Raw genomic sequence first — 16,186 nt, 5'->3', positions numbered from 1 at the left:
CATAGCAGGATAACCACATTCAACAAGTCAGAAAAATTGTATGGAAATTTGTAACTTGTCCATGATAGCCCACTAATAATTCACTTGGTTCATAAACTATATCTAATCTAATTAGCAACAGCTTTTGAAAAGGGAATTCTGCCATGTTTTGACAAGCCATTTGACAGTGCCCAGAGCACACAGAATTCTAAAACTGGAATGCCTTTCATTAGAGTTGCTAAAAACAACATAAAGGAAGAATTCACATCTAAATTAAAACTAGGTTATTAATTACCCCATGCAACGTTATTCCATCCATAATTAAAGACTACATTTTTAAATGAGCAGCTACAAAAAGAGTAAAAGCCATGCGACTTAATCAAGTTTTCTTAACTATTCTTCATTCAATAGCTTTGTCCCTGGTGAAAAAACCAGCATATGCTGGTAGGTATGTTTTGATGCTGGGATGCTGGTTAGGTAGGTTTTGATGCTGGTTTAAGCTGGTCCTTTGCTGGTTTATGCTGGTCCTTTGCTGGTTTATGCTGGTCCTTTGCTGGTTTATGCTGGTCCTTGACCAGCATGCTGGTCCAGCAAAGGACCAGCTTAAACCAGCATCAAAACCTACTTAACCAGCATCCCGGCATCAAACATACCCAACATATGCTGTTTTTTTCACCAGGGGTGTAAAGATTCTGATGACCAAAATGAAATTTAGTTCGATATTTACCGAGAGCTTATCCGCTGCTCTTATTAGATGCTCTTCTTTTTTGTTAAGTTGCATGAAAAAATCTCGGGTCGCGTTTTATTAGGCATATTTTAAAAAAAAATCATATTTGATGATTGCCAATGCTATTTGAGATCCACACAGGTTGATGTAATATTATTAGTAAGTTACCTAAATTTTAGATAGTTCCTCACACAAGCCTTTAGAAAAACTGCTCACCAGTCGTGTGGACTACCTTATTGATTTTTAAATGGATAATTGGCTCCTCTCGCAAGCGGGCTACTGAAAATGTTAAGTTCCCAACGAAATGCAATAATGCCCGATAACCACTAGATGGTGCCTAATGACCCCAGTTTGTTCGTTCTTTCTTCTTCTTGTGTACAAATGTTTAGGTTCAAACGTCTCATCCGACTTTGAAAATCTAATTTAAACCATATTCAAATCATGCTGGAGAACATGCTTATCAGGTTTTACACAGACTTCTGGAGTTCAGGCAGCTTGAGCGCTGCTGTCATTAAAGCAAATGCTGTTCCTCAGAAGAGCCAGAAGCTTCTGTTTTTAATCATTTAAAGGTTCTGTTGTGATGTCATAAGGCTCATAGATAACATCTTATCCTTTACAACAATAATAATCAAAATTAAATTGTTTGTTTGCTGGCAGTCGATATTTCTTACCTCATCTGGGATCCGGAACAGCAAGCATCATACATAAAGCCTTAAAAAGACATGGGCTGGTGGAGTTTGATCTCAGAAAAGTTCTCATCGGATTCTTCCAAGACCAGATTATCTGGTTTATGCTATCATTAATTGTAAAGCTCTTACTTTAAGAGTTCAAGACTTTAAGAGTTTAGGCCTACAGCGTGTATAAATCATCTAAAAGATTATTATTCAATTAAACCTATCCAAAAATCCAATTAAGCGCAATGTCTGAGCAATAAAGTTAACTTCATTTTGGTGTCTGTCCTTAATAATATCTGTCAATGTACTTGAGTCCTCGGTTCTCATTGATACTAATCTCAGTCTCCTTTAATTCTCAGCCTCAGCCAAAGAACTCAAATGCAAAACATGTTTTCATTTAAAGCTGTTGCACTTTCAAGGCTTATGTGAATTAAGTCTTCACTCAGGATTGTGAAAATACATGGAAGAATGAGAACAGTCCCACACACTCAATAAACAAGCACATTGTGCTGTTTACAGAAGGATTCTGACCTCATTATATCACAGTCCACATGGTAGCCGAAAACCGCTCACTGTATCCTGCAGTATGTAAACTGTGAGACTTTTTTTCTCAGTTTAAATTATAACTGATGGGCTGGATTAAATATCCTATGAATTATAAGGCACTATATAACACACTTTGCTAAGATGCACCTTGAGGTATAAATCCAGTGATTGGTTGGCTGGATGCTGTTGTCACTAAACACGTAAGCGCTTAGGATTCTGTATTGATGTTAAAATATCTTCTTAGACTGTATCTGTTTTATTAACCACAAGTGTGTCCTGTTTCTGTTGTGCAACATAAAACTAATTGTTGATGCAGTGTTTGTTTGTAGTATCTATTGTTTGAGGAAACATTGAGGAAACAATGTGATTTTAACATTTCATAAGCCTATATCAGTGGTTATTTGTATGCACTGACCCAGTAGTAAACATTATTTTAAAGGAATAGTTCATCCAAAAATTAACATCTGCTGAAAACTTACCACTCACAGGCCATCCAAGATGTAGATAAGTTTGTTTCTTCATCCAAACGGATTTGGAGAAATGTAACAAATTTTACATCACTTGCTCACCGATGGATCCTCTGCAGAAAATGGGTGCTGTCAGAATGAAAGTCCAAAAAAAAGCTGATAAAACATTGTAATAATCCTTGTGAAGCAAAAAGCTGAATTTTTCTAATAAACAAATAAACATTTTTAACTTCAAACCAGTGCTTCAGGCTAAACTCTGAGTCCCCTGTCCCTAATACTGCTTTCTCCAGTGAAAAATGAATCAGGAGAGAAATATGAACAGGTCAACCACTGTTAACAAGTGAAAACTGTCCAAAACAGTTCTAAGTAAAGATACTGGTAGATTTTGATGTGAGAGGACAACAGGGGATAGACTTTTTCAATGGAAGAAGTGTTATCTTGAATGTGCATTACTTGTGATGTTTTTGTCAGCAGACTGGACTCTCATTCTGACGGCACCCATTCACTTTAGGCAATCCATTGATGAGCAAGTGATGTAATGCTAAATGTCTCCTAATCTGTTCTGATAAAGAAACAAACTCTTCTGTGAGCTATTCCTTTAATATCAGTACAATACATGCTTTTTGACTTATGTTTTGCATGAGGCCTAATTTACTTTTTTAATCTACTCATTTTTTTGTGTTGAGATCTATTATTCACAAAATAATTTGAATGATTGTGAGTGTTTTAGTTGTATTGTCCATTTTTATCATCTCGTATGTCCTAATGTGTCATTGACCCTTATACACGTATATACATGAATTTTTGAAATTTCATGTATTTATTTTCACCCTGGTGCTGGATTGTAGCCTACCTTCCTTTGCAAATATATTTACCAACTAATGATTAACAAAATTCCACAACAGAGCAGCTTGAACCTAAATCTGTGCGTGTGACTGCACACATACTTACTTTCTTCTTTTATAAAAGCACAGCCTTTACGTTTTCGTGTGTATAAAAGGCCAAAAATGTGCTTGATATATGTTTTTGGAGTACTAGCCATAACAAGTGGAGTTTTTAGCCAAGACACGACAACCTTGCTGCCAAAGATTCGAGGTAAGCTTTATTTGTTCAGAAAATACACTTTTACTGTCTCATGCACAGACACCTCTACACAGATAAACTCCTACATACACACACAGCGTGTTGGATCTGTCCAAGCCTGTCTTTTTTCCTCCTCACCTCCCTCAATAGACCTGTTTGTAGCAGTGGGTTCATCTGTGAAGATACCATGCACTGACGGAGAAGAAAAGGGGGTGGAGTGGAGATTCAACAGTTCAGTGCTTGTCTCAAGCCCTGTTCTCTCCATACAGAACAGCAGTTTGAAGGACCAAGGCATCTACACCTGCCACCAACCAAATGGAGATCTGATACAAACAGTATCTCTACACCTGGGATGTAGGTTTATGTATATACTGTAGATGTATATGCACTATTTTCCTATAACACAGAGAGCATAAACTGAAATTTCATCCTGTGTAATGTTTGCTCTATTCAGATCCTCCTTCTCCTCCGGATGTGCACTGTTGGTCTCCAAGTTACCCTAAAAGGGCAATATGTTCTTGGACACTGAGTCAAGACCCAATACTTCCAACACATTACGTTGCTACATACAGGTATCTTAAACTCTTAAAGGATTAGTTCACTTCCAAAACTATAATTTTCTGATAATTTACTCACCCCCATGTCATCCAAGATGTTTATGTCTTTCTTTCTTTAGTCGAAAAGTTTTGAGGAAAACTTTCCAGGATTTTTCTCCATATAGTGGACTTCAATGGGCAGTTTTAATGCAGCTTCAAAAGGCTCTACACAATCCCAGCTGAGGAACAAGGGTCTTATCTAGTGACAACAGTTAATTTTCTAAAAAAATGTAAGACTTTTTAACCAAAAATGCTTGTCTTGCACTACCTCGACCTCACGCATTACATAATCACGTTGGAAAAGTCAAGGCAGAAGTACCAACCGCTGAAGTCCACTATATGAAGAAAAATACTGGAATGTTTTCTTAAAAACCTTCATTTCTTTTCGACTGAAGAAATAAAGACATGAACCTCTTGAATAACAGGGGGGTGAGTAAATTATCAGGAATTTTTTTATATTCTGGAAGTGAACTAATCATTTAAAAATAATGGCTCTGTCATTACTGCAAAACTGTCTTTTGAAACCTTTATTTTTGAGAGTATGCAGCATGTAAGAGTTCAGTATGCTTTGGTAAAACAAGCTTGTTTTATAAGTTTGAATTGTAAATGGTTGCTATTTAATGGTACATATCCATCCCAGTGGGCAATTGATGTTGGAGAGACATCAAATTGACATCAAACATTGAGGTCAAATAAGCAAATCAAACTAATGTCAAAAACCTGACATTACATTTATTTTCATGAACGTCAGTTTTTGAACGTCAAACATATTGGCCTACATGTACTGTACATTAAACCAGTTTCAGTGTGGGATTAACTTCCTACTTTCACCCAATTACCACTGGAGGAAATTGCCATCCAAACTGAACTTATAAAGATGCTACAGCATCTTGATCAAGTCTTGACTAATAGTTGATGTCAAATTGATATCAAGGCACCCACTGGGATATAAATAACAGTTTGATGCTTTAAAAAGTGTGTGAAAGCATCATAAACTATAACATGTGAATTTCATGTGAATCATTCAGACTGGTTTTGTGACCCAAATTGATTCATTAAAGGAATGATTTGTTCGTGAATCAGAAATACTTTTGTCGCATTGTGAGTAAATAATCACAGAATTCTTGAATGAACTGTTGCTTTAAAAGTGATGTTAGATATTGTGTATTTAAATATTCCTTTATTCTGAATATTGAGCTGTACTTTAAATTGTACACCTGTTGTAAATTTCCTTAGTTGTATAAGTCGGCATGTTTTTGACAATTTTAAAAATACAGTATAATTGCTCAGAATATTTACTAAGGTCTTTCTACATTTATATTTAGAAGCGTTTCTGAGTCACTCTCAAGTGCCCGCCAATGCCAAAAATGGGGAGAACAAGACACGCAATGTGCGCTAGAGGAACTGGAGATCTTTGCAAGTGAACCAACTCTTGTCAACATAACAGCTATTAATGCTCTGGGTAGCACAACACGCATATGGCCAATTATTTTTGAGCAGATAGGTGAGAATTTAATTCATTCCACTGGTTTGGACTTTCCCAGTCAATCCCAGATGGTTAAACTTATCAGAAAACCTTACTACTGTGTGATGAAACAGCTGCTCTTGCAGTATTTTAAAGGTTTTATCAGTGTTTACATCTTGATTCATATGCCGTGAGCTCAAATTGAGTGTTTAAATTCTTGTCCTTGGTTGGTCTGTAGTGAAACCCGATCCTCCGGTGAATGTGAGCGTGATGGTAATGCCAGGCAGGAAGCTGTCTGTGCAGTGGGGTCCACCACCCACTTGGCCAGATCCTGTCAACTTTCTTCTTAAATACACAGTGAAATTCCACTGGGGCAAACCTGAGACAGCACGAACCGTAAGTTTCCTGTGTAGACCACATTCAACGGTGTTAAAAGCAACAACATTCATAACTGAAGTACTGAAACAAACACAAACAAACTATTTGAAAAATCACTACAGGAAGGACATACTTTATGATGGCCATTTAAAATAACTATGTAACATTCTTTGTTTTCTAGCTGAGCCCTTATGAGTCTAATAAAAGGGTTTTGAGTGGACTGGTTGCAGGGAGAACTTACTACATCCAAATATCTGCAAAGGACTCCCTGGATGATGGACAGAGCAGTGACTGGAGTGCACCAATAAATGCAACTATACCTATCAACTGATGTGGTGAAACAATACATTACACTACATTAACCAAAAGTGTTAAAATCGCAGTGTTGATGATGTCACCAAAGTATAACTTTGTTTATAAAGGCAATGATAACCAATGCAAGGTTAACGTGCTTCATTAATTTACACCCAGCATGGCTCCACTTGCATGTAATCACACAGTTTGTAAGCATGTTAAAAAAATGTTTTTATCTAATGTTTATTACCTAACTGATTTTAACTGATTTGTGAAACAATAAAAATCACACATTTTCAAGCAGCCCATAAATAATATAACAAAGTTGCACAAAAAAAAGTTCCATTATGCTAGTTTTATTGGAAAATCCCTTGAATTCTTAATTTAAAAAAAGTTTTTTACAAGAGGAATGCTGGTGTTTTTTTATATTATAAACTGTGTTTTTGTAGTATTATTTATACTCTATTATATTATTTATTTATATTTTAAATTAGTTCTATTTTTTATATTTTCAGTATTTTTTCTCATTTTAGTTTAGGTTTAAATAAGTTTGTTATGTACTTTGGTCATTTTTATTTTTTTTTTAAAGTTTTATTTTCATTTAAGCTTGTTAAGGCCAAGGTTTTTCATCTGATAATTTATAATATTTTTTATTTTTTTCAGCTTTATTTCAGGTAACAATTTTAAAGCTTTTTCGTTCAAAATAAACAATGATTATAAACCCATTCAGAAAAGCATTAAATAAATAATCCACACAAAAATGAAAGATCAAACTTTTTTATTTATGGGTGAACTATCCCTTAAAAAAATAACTGATGTAAATGAAAGTGAAAAAATTTTAACCTTGTTGCACAAAACCTGATGTGAGGTAATGTGGATTGCGTCTCTTCCTTAAACTTTATTTTTTCCCTTTTAACATAATTTCTTTGACATACAGACAAATCTTTTTAATAAACTCTTTAGTCTAATACGTCAACAATCAGTGGTGTTACAAACTCCGAATGACGAACACCCATGGAGAAAGACGGTGCACGAGGCAGATGTGCCATCACCTTTTCTGGGCTGTGTGTGCCTGGGCCGGGCTTTCGAGTGGCATCGGTGGGAATATTAGACCGGCTTTGCAATGAGAAAGAAGGCTGTCTGTTCAGGTAAACGCTCGGGTCTGTGCTGTTGTAACGCCCGGGCCCTGGGGTCATGGACAGGTCCTCCGATGGGGCGCCTGCTTTCCTACGTGCTGACATGGTGAAGCTGGCGCTGGAGGGTTTATGGGGAACATGAGGGCCGAAGAGGTTGGGTAAGGTGTAGCGGTTGGGGGCCGGTACGGGATCCACACTTCGATAGCGTGTGCGGTAGGCCATGGTGTAAGACGGAGGTCTGTGGTGAAGGTTCAAAGGTGGAGCTTTCTCAGGACTGTATGCTCCGGGTCCAGGAGTCTGGAATGTATCAGCTGATCAAAAACAGAGAATCAGCCACTTCTTTATATGATTATACATCCCCTGCTAAAACGTAAAGTGAATATGACATAAAATGATGCTATTTACTTTCTGAATACACATTGCCATATGTATTATGCATGATTCACCATTGCATGTTACTCCAAAATGAAAAAAATAAACTATTTTTCAGATGACATTACCAATTTCTTTTAGCGGATCTTTACATTCTTGCAGTGCCCATTTTTATTACAACCAATCCCAGATGGATCAAATTTAAGCCCCACCCTCATTTTTTCTTATAGAGAGAGACAGTGACCACCCACTTTTTCAGCAGTATTTTTTCCCTTCAGTCGTCATTAAAGAGATGTAGTACGGGGGCTGTTGAATGCTATAATCTGATTGGCTGATGAACGTTCTAAGGTGTGCATTTATTTTCAGAGAAACGCACAGCAAACGTAGTTCCAGGCAGATCTTGACCGCATTACATGTCCATATCACTTCGCTGAATGATTTCAGTTATTTCAAACGTCTTTAAAACCTACAAAAGCGAAAGTACCAAACCCCACAAGGACACTGACCAAGCAATTAAATACTTTAAACAACAAGATAAAAACGACAAATTATTTCCATGTTTTTGCCACAAAATTAAGTTTTATTCTGAACGGAAAGCACATTCTTTCTCACGCTCAGTGTTGCCAAATCCTACTGTTGCCACGGGTTGTTTTTTGTGTCCTTGTTTTGAAGCGACCCTAATAACGTGACATTTAACTTCTGGAATGCAAATTTTACCGGGGGAACCCTCCCCAAATGCGATTGGGCTAGTTTTGACCTAGTTTTAACCAGCAGGTTGGACGGGTATTGTTGTGAAAACCTGGCAACCCTGCTCCGGCTTGCTCTCTCTCTCTCTCACACACACACACACACAGACACACACGTTGTGTTTACATGTTTTATGGGGACATTCCATAGGCATAATGGTTTTTATACTGTACAAACCGTATTTTCTATTGCCCTACACCTACCCTACACCTAAACCTAGCCCTCACAGGAGACTGTGCACACTTTTACTTTCTCAAAAAAACTCATTCTGCATGATTTATAAGCTTGTTTCCTCATGGGGACCTCACAAATGTCCACACAAGGTCAAAATTTAAGGTGGTAACCACGGCGCTGTTGGAGCAGAAGGACTTTTACAGTTTTGCTATTAGTAGAGACACTGCTGCCGAACGCTGTTGAAAGACTCACAGACTCAGGTAATTTTCACACACACTAAACCTCGCTCTCTCTCTTCTTTCTCTCTCTCATAACTTCATTAATAAAAACGGCCGTCGTCAGATATTCCTTTTATATTTTTGGTGCAATTTGCTGGTTTCAACAGAGGGTTTGCATCACCCAGAAGTGCAGCCATATTGGCGATACTCGGATGTAAACAACAGCATGGATTGCACGGTTAATACACTACTGAATACGTTGCTCTGACAATTTATGCTGTCTAACCAATGGAAAAAAAAACATGTAGAAGCTGCTAAATCATATAAAGAAGGACTCAGTAAGCAGGAAACGGCACAGTATTTTGACAAACTAAAGTTAATTGGTGGTAAAGGTACATACAAGCAGTATTTATATAAGATATTAGTCTAATATTTAACCTACCTGATTGGAAATGATAAGAACAAACACAAATGTTGTCAAGATTCTTGCCCTGGAAATCATGGTTCAGTTTGGCCAACCACAAACGCCTTTTGTTCCTTAGACATCTTTTTGCACTCTTCTCCTTGATTTGTTATAACTTTTGGCAGTTTGTAGTACTCCAAATGTTTTTCCCGGTCTAAATTATTAGTACAGCCCAAACATGACAATAATTGACCATTTTCGGTAGCAATAATCAGCAAAATATGCAAGTTTCGTTCGGTTCAGTGGCATTGTTTACATTCAGTGCCGCCAATATGGCCGACTGATGACGTGTCATGAAAAAACTCTATTCTCTGCTTAATGGAGATTTCTTTGCGGATTCATGAGAAATGTCGTTTCTGACCAAGGAATCAACTGTTAATAAGTTGAAATAATGCAGACTGATGGCTTCAACAGAAGCACGCACCATGAATTAACAACCTTGTGTTGACTTTGTATACATCCAGGGTAATGTTTTTTAGACTAATATATCTAGACATGGGCTTTGGTTATGAAAAGTTCCTGGATAAAATAAATAAACAGATCTGTGTTATAAAAAAAGGTGAAAACATCTTGCATTAGATCAGATGACAACCCACCTGTCTTCTTCTTTCTGCCTAGCATAGAGTACGATGGCGTGCCATCTCTGCCAAAGCGCGTCATTTTGGCATCTACGTGATACTGCGGTCCTGGACTGGAATCCACAGACACCACTGTTCAAAGTAACATTATGGGAAAACACATCAGAATTTACTAAATGGCACTTGGCAGACACTTGTATGCAAAACAACATCAATCTCAATAAAAAACGGTACGGAAGCTGTCACTGAGGTGGAACCCTTTAAAAAAAGCTCCTCATATGTACCATTTAGGTACTAATTTTAGGTAAAAAAAATGCACCTTTAAGGTATTAATATGCACATTTAGGAAGTATATGTGACAGCCTTTGTGCCATTTTTTCAGAGAGTGTTGAATTTTTTCAGGCATTCCCAGTTTAATGCAGTTTAATCCACAATCTTTTGCTATCGTATTCTACTGTTTGAGCTACAGAAATGCTATTTAAAGTTAATTAAAATCAAACTTATGGATTAAAATCAAGCATATGGATTTTATTAGCTTAATATGGCAGAGAAATAACATTAATCATTATATTGCATGCTGTTGTTTGTGATATAAAGTCCAGATGTGCAAGGTTTTTTGTATTAATACTTTGATCATACTGGGTGTTCTCATTCCTTCCACGAGGAAGCAGGCGTTACATGTCGCTAATTAGGCGTGTAAGTATTTGAGTGTGCGTAAATCCGCCTAATAGTTCAGTATTGCATAATAGACACTAATTAATCTATGAAATTATCAGTTCATATAAGTGCCTTGTTGATGCATATCCATTTTATGCATGAACATGCATGTTAAAAGCATTCTCAGATGATTGAACCCAGCATTAAGCTGAGTGGATCATGTCATCTGTCAGAGTGAGAAGTGTTTGATTTCATGTCATGTCACTCACTGTTGCTGCTCATGCGGCTGTGGAAGGAGTAGGCCGGGCTGCTGGGTTTGGTGTAGTCATGGTTTATGTAACCGATAGTGGGCGGAAGAGCATAACGTCCCGGTCCGGGCCCTGCGGGCGTAAACAAAAACATAAAGAGCGGAATTTATTACTGAAATTGTGTTGGGTAATTATTTGAAAATAATTTGTTGAAAAAAAATGTAAATTATAAGTAGAATTATTATCATGAACTAAAACTAGAACTATTAGAATTGAAATAAAGCTAAAATAAAATAAAAGAGAGAAGTTTAAGCACTAAAATGACCAACTGAAAATAAATAAAAATGAATTAAACCTATATATATAATAATTAATGTATATAATTGAATATATATATATATAATTGAAATAAAAATATATGAAAACCTTAATATGAGATATAAAACTTAAACTAAACAAAAATTTGAAATGAACTAACTGGCAACTAACTGAAATAAGTTGAAGCATTAAAATTACTAACTAAAAATTAATTAAAAAATTGAAATTGAAATAAAATTGAAATAAATCAAATCTAAATAAAAATATAAAACAAACTAATAAAAATGACAAAATGACTAAAAGTGAAAGCAATTTGTTAATTGAAATAAAGCTACAATAAGTAAAAACATAAATATGAGAAATAAAATAAAATGACTAAAAAAGAAAGAAGGATTGTAGTGTTATTCATTCAACTAAAACTAGAACTATTAAAACTTATATAGAAACTTGTATATTGAAATAAAGCTTAAATGCAGTAAAATATAAATATGAGATGAAAAACTAAACAAAATGAAAACTGAAATAACTAAGTTGATGCATTAAAATCACTAACTAAAACTGAAGGACAAATAAATGATTTAAATACTAATAATAAAATAAATAAAACAAAAAACTAAATAAACTGACAAAAGCACAATACAAAATTACTGACAAATTAAATTAAAATTGAAAACCAAAAATATAATGAATAACAATATGAATTTTGATGAAAATTCTAAATTTTAATAAAAGTATAATACTATATGAATAATACTACAGTAACACTTTTTATAAGTGATTGTAGTAATTGGTAACAGATGTGAAGAAGTATGTCTGCTTAGGCTGATTAGTTTTCTTAGTCAATATAATCTATACATCTGCTAAATGTTCCTCAGAGTCATTTCCTTCTTTATTAAATCTAAAATAAAACTATGGAATGTGATTCATGTGAGACATAAAAGGTCACACATGCTGTGCACATTTCTAAAATGCAGGAGAACCTTGGCTGTAAACTTTCATGTGAAATCGTATGAATTTTGCTATATAGTTAAATGTCACACAATCCTTTCAAAGCTTTGGCCAAAACAAGAAAAGAACAGACAAAAGACGTTCTATCCTCAGAATGATACAAGCAGGTGTTGCAATAAAAGACCTAACTGACAGTTTCTTTCATCAAACTGCCAATCCAGTCTCAAGAGCCAAATAGGAGCATGCAGTGCGTGTTTGAACTACTTACAGAGCCCGGTGCTAAAATAAATCGTCAGATCTCCTCATTTTGCTGAATAATTCTGTCGACACAATCATTTACACAAATGAATCTACTGAAATGAGCGCTCGCAAACTCACCTCGTTCCCTGCCAGCAATGATGGGGCGCCGTCTCACCACTTCCCCCATGTCGCATACAGTATATTTTCCGGGTAGCTTAAAGAGCTGACAGCAAAATCGGCAGCAAGAGTGCTCAAGAAGGTCCACGAAAGGTTGAAGTTTCAGTTTAGACACACTGGAGAGATACAACTGCGGCCTGAATTATAAATGACTCTTACAAGCGCAAGAAACCTTATCCTTGTCCAAGTCGCAAGAACGTCCATCTCAATATCTTTACGCATTACAGATTTCCAAACATCCATCACCGACTACAAAGGACAACTACAGTTACACCTTGGCAACTTGTCTGTAAACGGCAGCTAATGAACTAATTACATAATGTGAAATAGACAGTCAACAACCATTTGAAATGATTAATGTTTATATTGTAGGACCACTTCATTCTTTCGAGATAACAAACGCTCACTGATGCTCCAGAAGAAAAAACGATGCATTAAAGAGCCAGGGGTGTCAACTTTTGAACAGAATGAAGATGTGTACATTTTTCTTATTTTGCCTAAATATCATATTTTTAAATTTAGTACTGCCCTTCAGAAGCTACAGAAGATACTTACATGTTTCCCAGAAGACAAAAGTTAAAAGTTTTCACCCCCCGGCTCTTAATGCATCATGTTTCCTTCTAAAGCATCAGTGAGTGTTTGAACCTTCTGTAATAGTTGCATATGAGTCCCTCAGTTGTCCTCAGTGTGAAAAGATGGATCTCAAAATCATACAGTCATTGTTGGAAAGGGTTCAAATACACAAAAATGCTGAAAAATCAAAGAATCTGTGGGACCTGAAGGATTTTTCTGAAGAACAGTGGGCAGTTTAACTGTTCAGGACAAACAAGGGACTCATGAACAACTATCACTAAACAAAAAACACAGCTGTGTATGAAAACTTTTGAACAAGGTAATTTTTATAAATGCAACTATTTTCTCTTTTCTTCTCAGTACTAAATAAAAAGTAACGTGCATTTTCTATGATCCCTCTTAATACCTCAACTGTATTAATAGCCGCATCAAATATAGAGATATTCTGTGCTTCCTTTCATCAGCTTGTGATATAAATATATTTTCATCACATTCATACTTGTAGAGTAACGTTTAGCTATAAAACAGACCATAATAATAAAAAAAATATCCGCCTCATACTTCATGGAAGTATGCCTGAATAACGAGAAGAATAACAACATGCAGTAAGCGGTAAAACTGTTTGCACTACAAATCAGTGTGCTCATAATTAAGATAATTTATTAAAACAATTTGAAGTATCAAGGAGCAAAACAAGCTGTTTTGTACAGCTAAAAATAGCTGGAAGCAGATGAGACTAGAAGCCCGACCCATAAAATTTACCAACCGCTCTTATTAGAAAAATGAGGTGGATATGAAATTGATTTTTTCCCATGTCTTTTCCATAACTTTTTGTAATGTTATTTATTGTATAATTCATTTTTATTAAAAAAAAATTAAATTTACTCAAATTTACTAGGCCTGGAAATCACACTTTTGAAAGTTCCTGATATTTGTAGGATTACAGGAACCCTCTAAAATATAAATTATTAAACGTATTAAAGTGTGAATGAACATATTCAAGTATGAATGTGGTGAAAAATGTTTTATATCACACGTTAATGGAATTAAGAACAGGATCACTTTATAGGAATGTAACAATATCACGATTTCACGATACGATAATATCACGTATATTATATATATGGAAATGAAAATTGAAATGAAATTGAAAATGAAAATTTTGTACATTTTAAAGTTAACTTCTTCTATCTAATGCACTTTGAGAGTTCAAAATTAAGAGCTTCAACCCATATTCAAGTCAGAAAAAGTCAGTGAATTGACTTGTACCTGAACTTTAAAGGAGACTCAGCCCTCTTTTTATTTGTCATATACTGTCTTGGTCTAAATTACATTCATACTGGTGTTTTAGGAAGCCAAACTAATTAGAATATAATAATAATAACAACTACTTTATATTATTGTTATTCCTATGACACTAATATCCATATATTGTAAAACATTTGCACTGTAAAATAAATAATAATGAGTATTTCATAGGTATATTATTTTTGCTTTACATTACAGTAGGGAAATTACAATACTTACTTCCTAATTTCTACACTTGAAAGAGATGTTTTGAATTTGGACTGCAGTAATGTTTCCCATTTAAACCACTAGCTGTCAGCAATTCACACTGCACTTTCAAACGTTTATTTTGATGGAATTTGTATGGCAGTAGAGCTTTTATTTTGATGGAAATCTTCTGTGAAAACAGGCTTACAAAAACGCATCTCACTAGAAATGTAGTGAAATACTGTAATCTGCCAGAAAAAAAGCACAACTGGTGGCCGTTGCGTTCCCAAACGTGCACTAAACTCACAGCACATGCAATAAACGAGTTCACCGCATTCACAAAACACCGGATCACGAGCTGATCGTCTGAAAGACGAGCGCGCTTTCATATAGTCATGTGACCACATAATAATATCGTGATACCACGATATTGATAATACCGTTACATCCAAAATGGATGTTACATTATACAAGTGATTTAGTCTGTCAATCTAGCTGTTCCCATGGCCACCTTCAACCACTCAAAACAAATGTAACTTCTAGAAAGCTGCTCTCGTTTCTGTGGCATAGTTTTACAGTAGGATGTTCCGTATCAAGTTTCTCTGTAACATTAATTACTTTGATTTAACAGTCTGAAGCTACTTTAAACAAACAAAGCGGTGCTTTAAAACAGTCTGTTTCTCATTGGCAGCTGTAAACTGACCGAATACTGTACAAAATGTAATTAGCATGCTAAGAAAGTGTGTCTTGTGAAAGCTGAGACGTCATCCCTGACCAGTGAGCGGACATTAAACATTAACCTGCTCTATCTTCGGACTGGGTGACTCGTGTAGAAGCAGGTAACACTACAGATGACCTCTGGCTTGCGGCCAGAGAGAACTATAAAGAGGTGTAGGTCAAGTTACCCTGGAGTTGAGAAAATTAAGCAATGTGAATTTATATCTAAACATCCGTCACCTGGTTTTCATATAGCTGGTACATTAACAAGAGCTGGATACCTTAAGAGCTTTAAATAAAAGCAGGGCATGTTATTCTGCAACTTGATATCGAGCATATTATTGATCTCTGTAGCATGAAAGTGCCTGAGGACTCACTTTACAAACACTTATTCGTGAAATAATACTCCAAGAAGTAGTACAGGGATTATGGTTACAGTAAGGGTCATTGTTACAACCCTTAGAAGAGCGTCGGCCGTATTTTATTTTATGAACCGTATTTATTTTAAGTCACGTGTTTTGGGCTAAAATGTTAAGGACTCTAAACCCATTGGCCTAAAGCGTTTTATTTTTTGTTCTTTGTGGGTGTCACTTAGGGAAAAGTGAAATACTGACCGTGGAAGAGGCCAGTGTAAGAGCACTAATTTAACCAGACAACTGCTCGTACACACATTAATCTTTTTCCCTGTAGAGGATCGTGCTCTGGCAAAACACTTCAGCTTTGTGCAATTGTGACTTTTTTTGTGATCTGTTTGTAATCGTTTACTCGTACTGAACGTCTTAAAAAGTTAGAGAATACAATCAATGCAAAAATAATTTCAAAGTCAGTACTGTTTTCTTGTTTTCCCAAATAAAATATCTACACATCCTTAAGGATAAATAACATTGTGAAAAAAAATAGTAGCGATTGACATATAT

The 16,186-nt window shown here is 35.6% G+C and overlaps 2 protein-coding genes across 2 annotated transcripts; one reads left to right on the top strand and one right to left on the bottom strand.

Moving 5' to 3' along the window:
• Positions 1 to 3,297: 3,297 nt before the first annotated feature.
• ebi3 (Epstein-Barr virus induced 3) lies at positions 3,298 to 6,509 on the top strand. Its single transcript, XM_051124726.1, has 6 exons — positions 3,298 to 3,488; positions 3,627 to 3,830; positions 3,931 to 4,048; positions 5,398 to 5,576; positions 5,776 to 5,933; positions 6,097 to 6,509. The coding sequence occupies exons 1-6, from the start codon at positions 3,401 to 3,403 to the stop codon at positions 6,244 to 6,246; spliced, it is 897 nt and encodes a 298-aa protein (XP_050980683.1). The 5' UTR covers positions 3,298 to 3,400; the 3' UTR covers positions 6,247 to 6,509.
• Positions 6,510 to 7,168: 659 nt separating this feature from the next.
• Positions 7,169 to 12,495, bottom strand: odf3l2a (outer dense fiber of sperm tails 3-like 2a). The gene is made up of 4 exons (XM_051093384.1): positions 12,447 to 12,495; positions 10,824 to 10,934; positions 9,916 to 10,029; positions 7,169 to 7,656 (listed from the first exon to the last, which is right to left on the bottom strand). Exons 1-4 carry the CDS (start codon positions 12,493 to 12,495, stop codon positions 7,169 to 7,171), a joined length of 762 nt encoding a protein of 253 aa, XP_050949341.1.
• Positions 12,496 to 16,186: the final 3,691 nt, after the last annotated feature.

This window comes from Labeo rohita, chromosome 2 (assembly GCF_022985175.1).
Source record: "Labeo rohita strain BAU-BD-2019 chromosome 2, IGBB_LRoh.1.0, whole genome shotgun sequence".
In the NCBI taxonomy this organism is placed as follows: Eukaryota; Metazoa; Chordata; class Actinopteri; order Cypriniformes; family Cyprinidae; genus Labeo; species Labeo rohita.
This window is presented reverse-complemented; position numbering and strand designations above follow the sequence as displayed.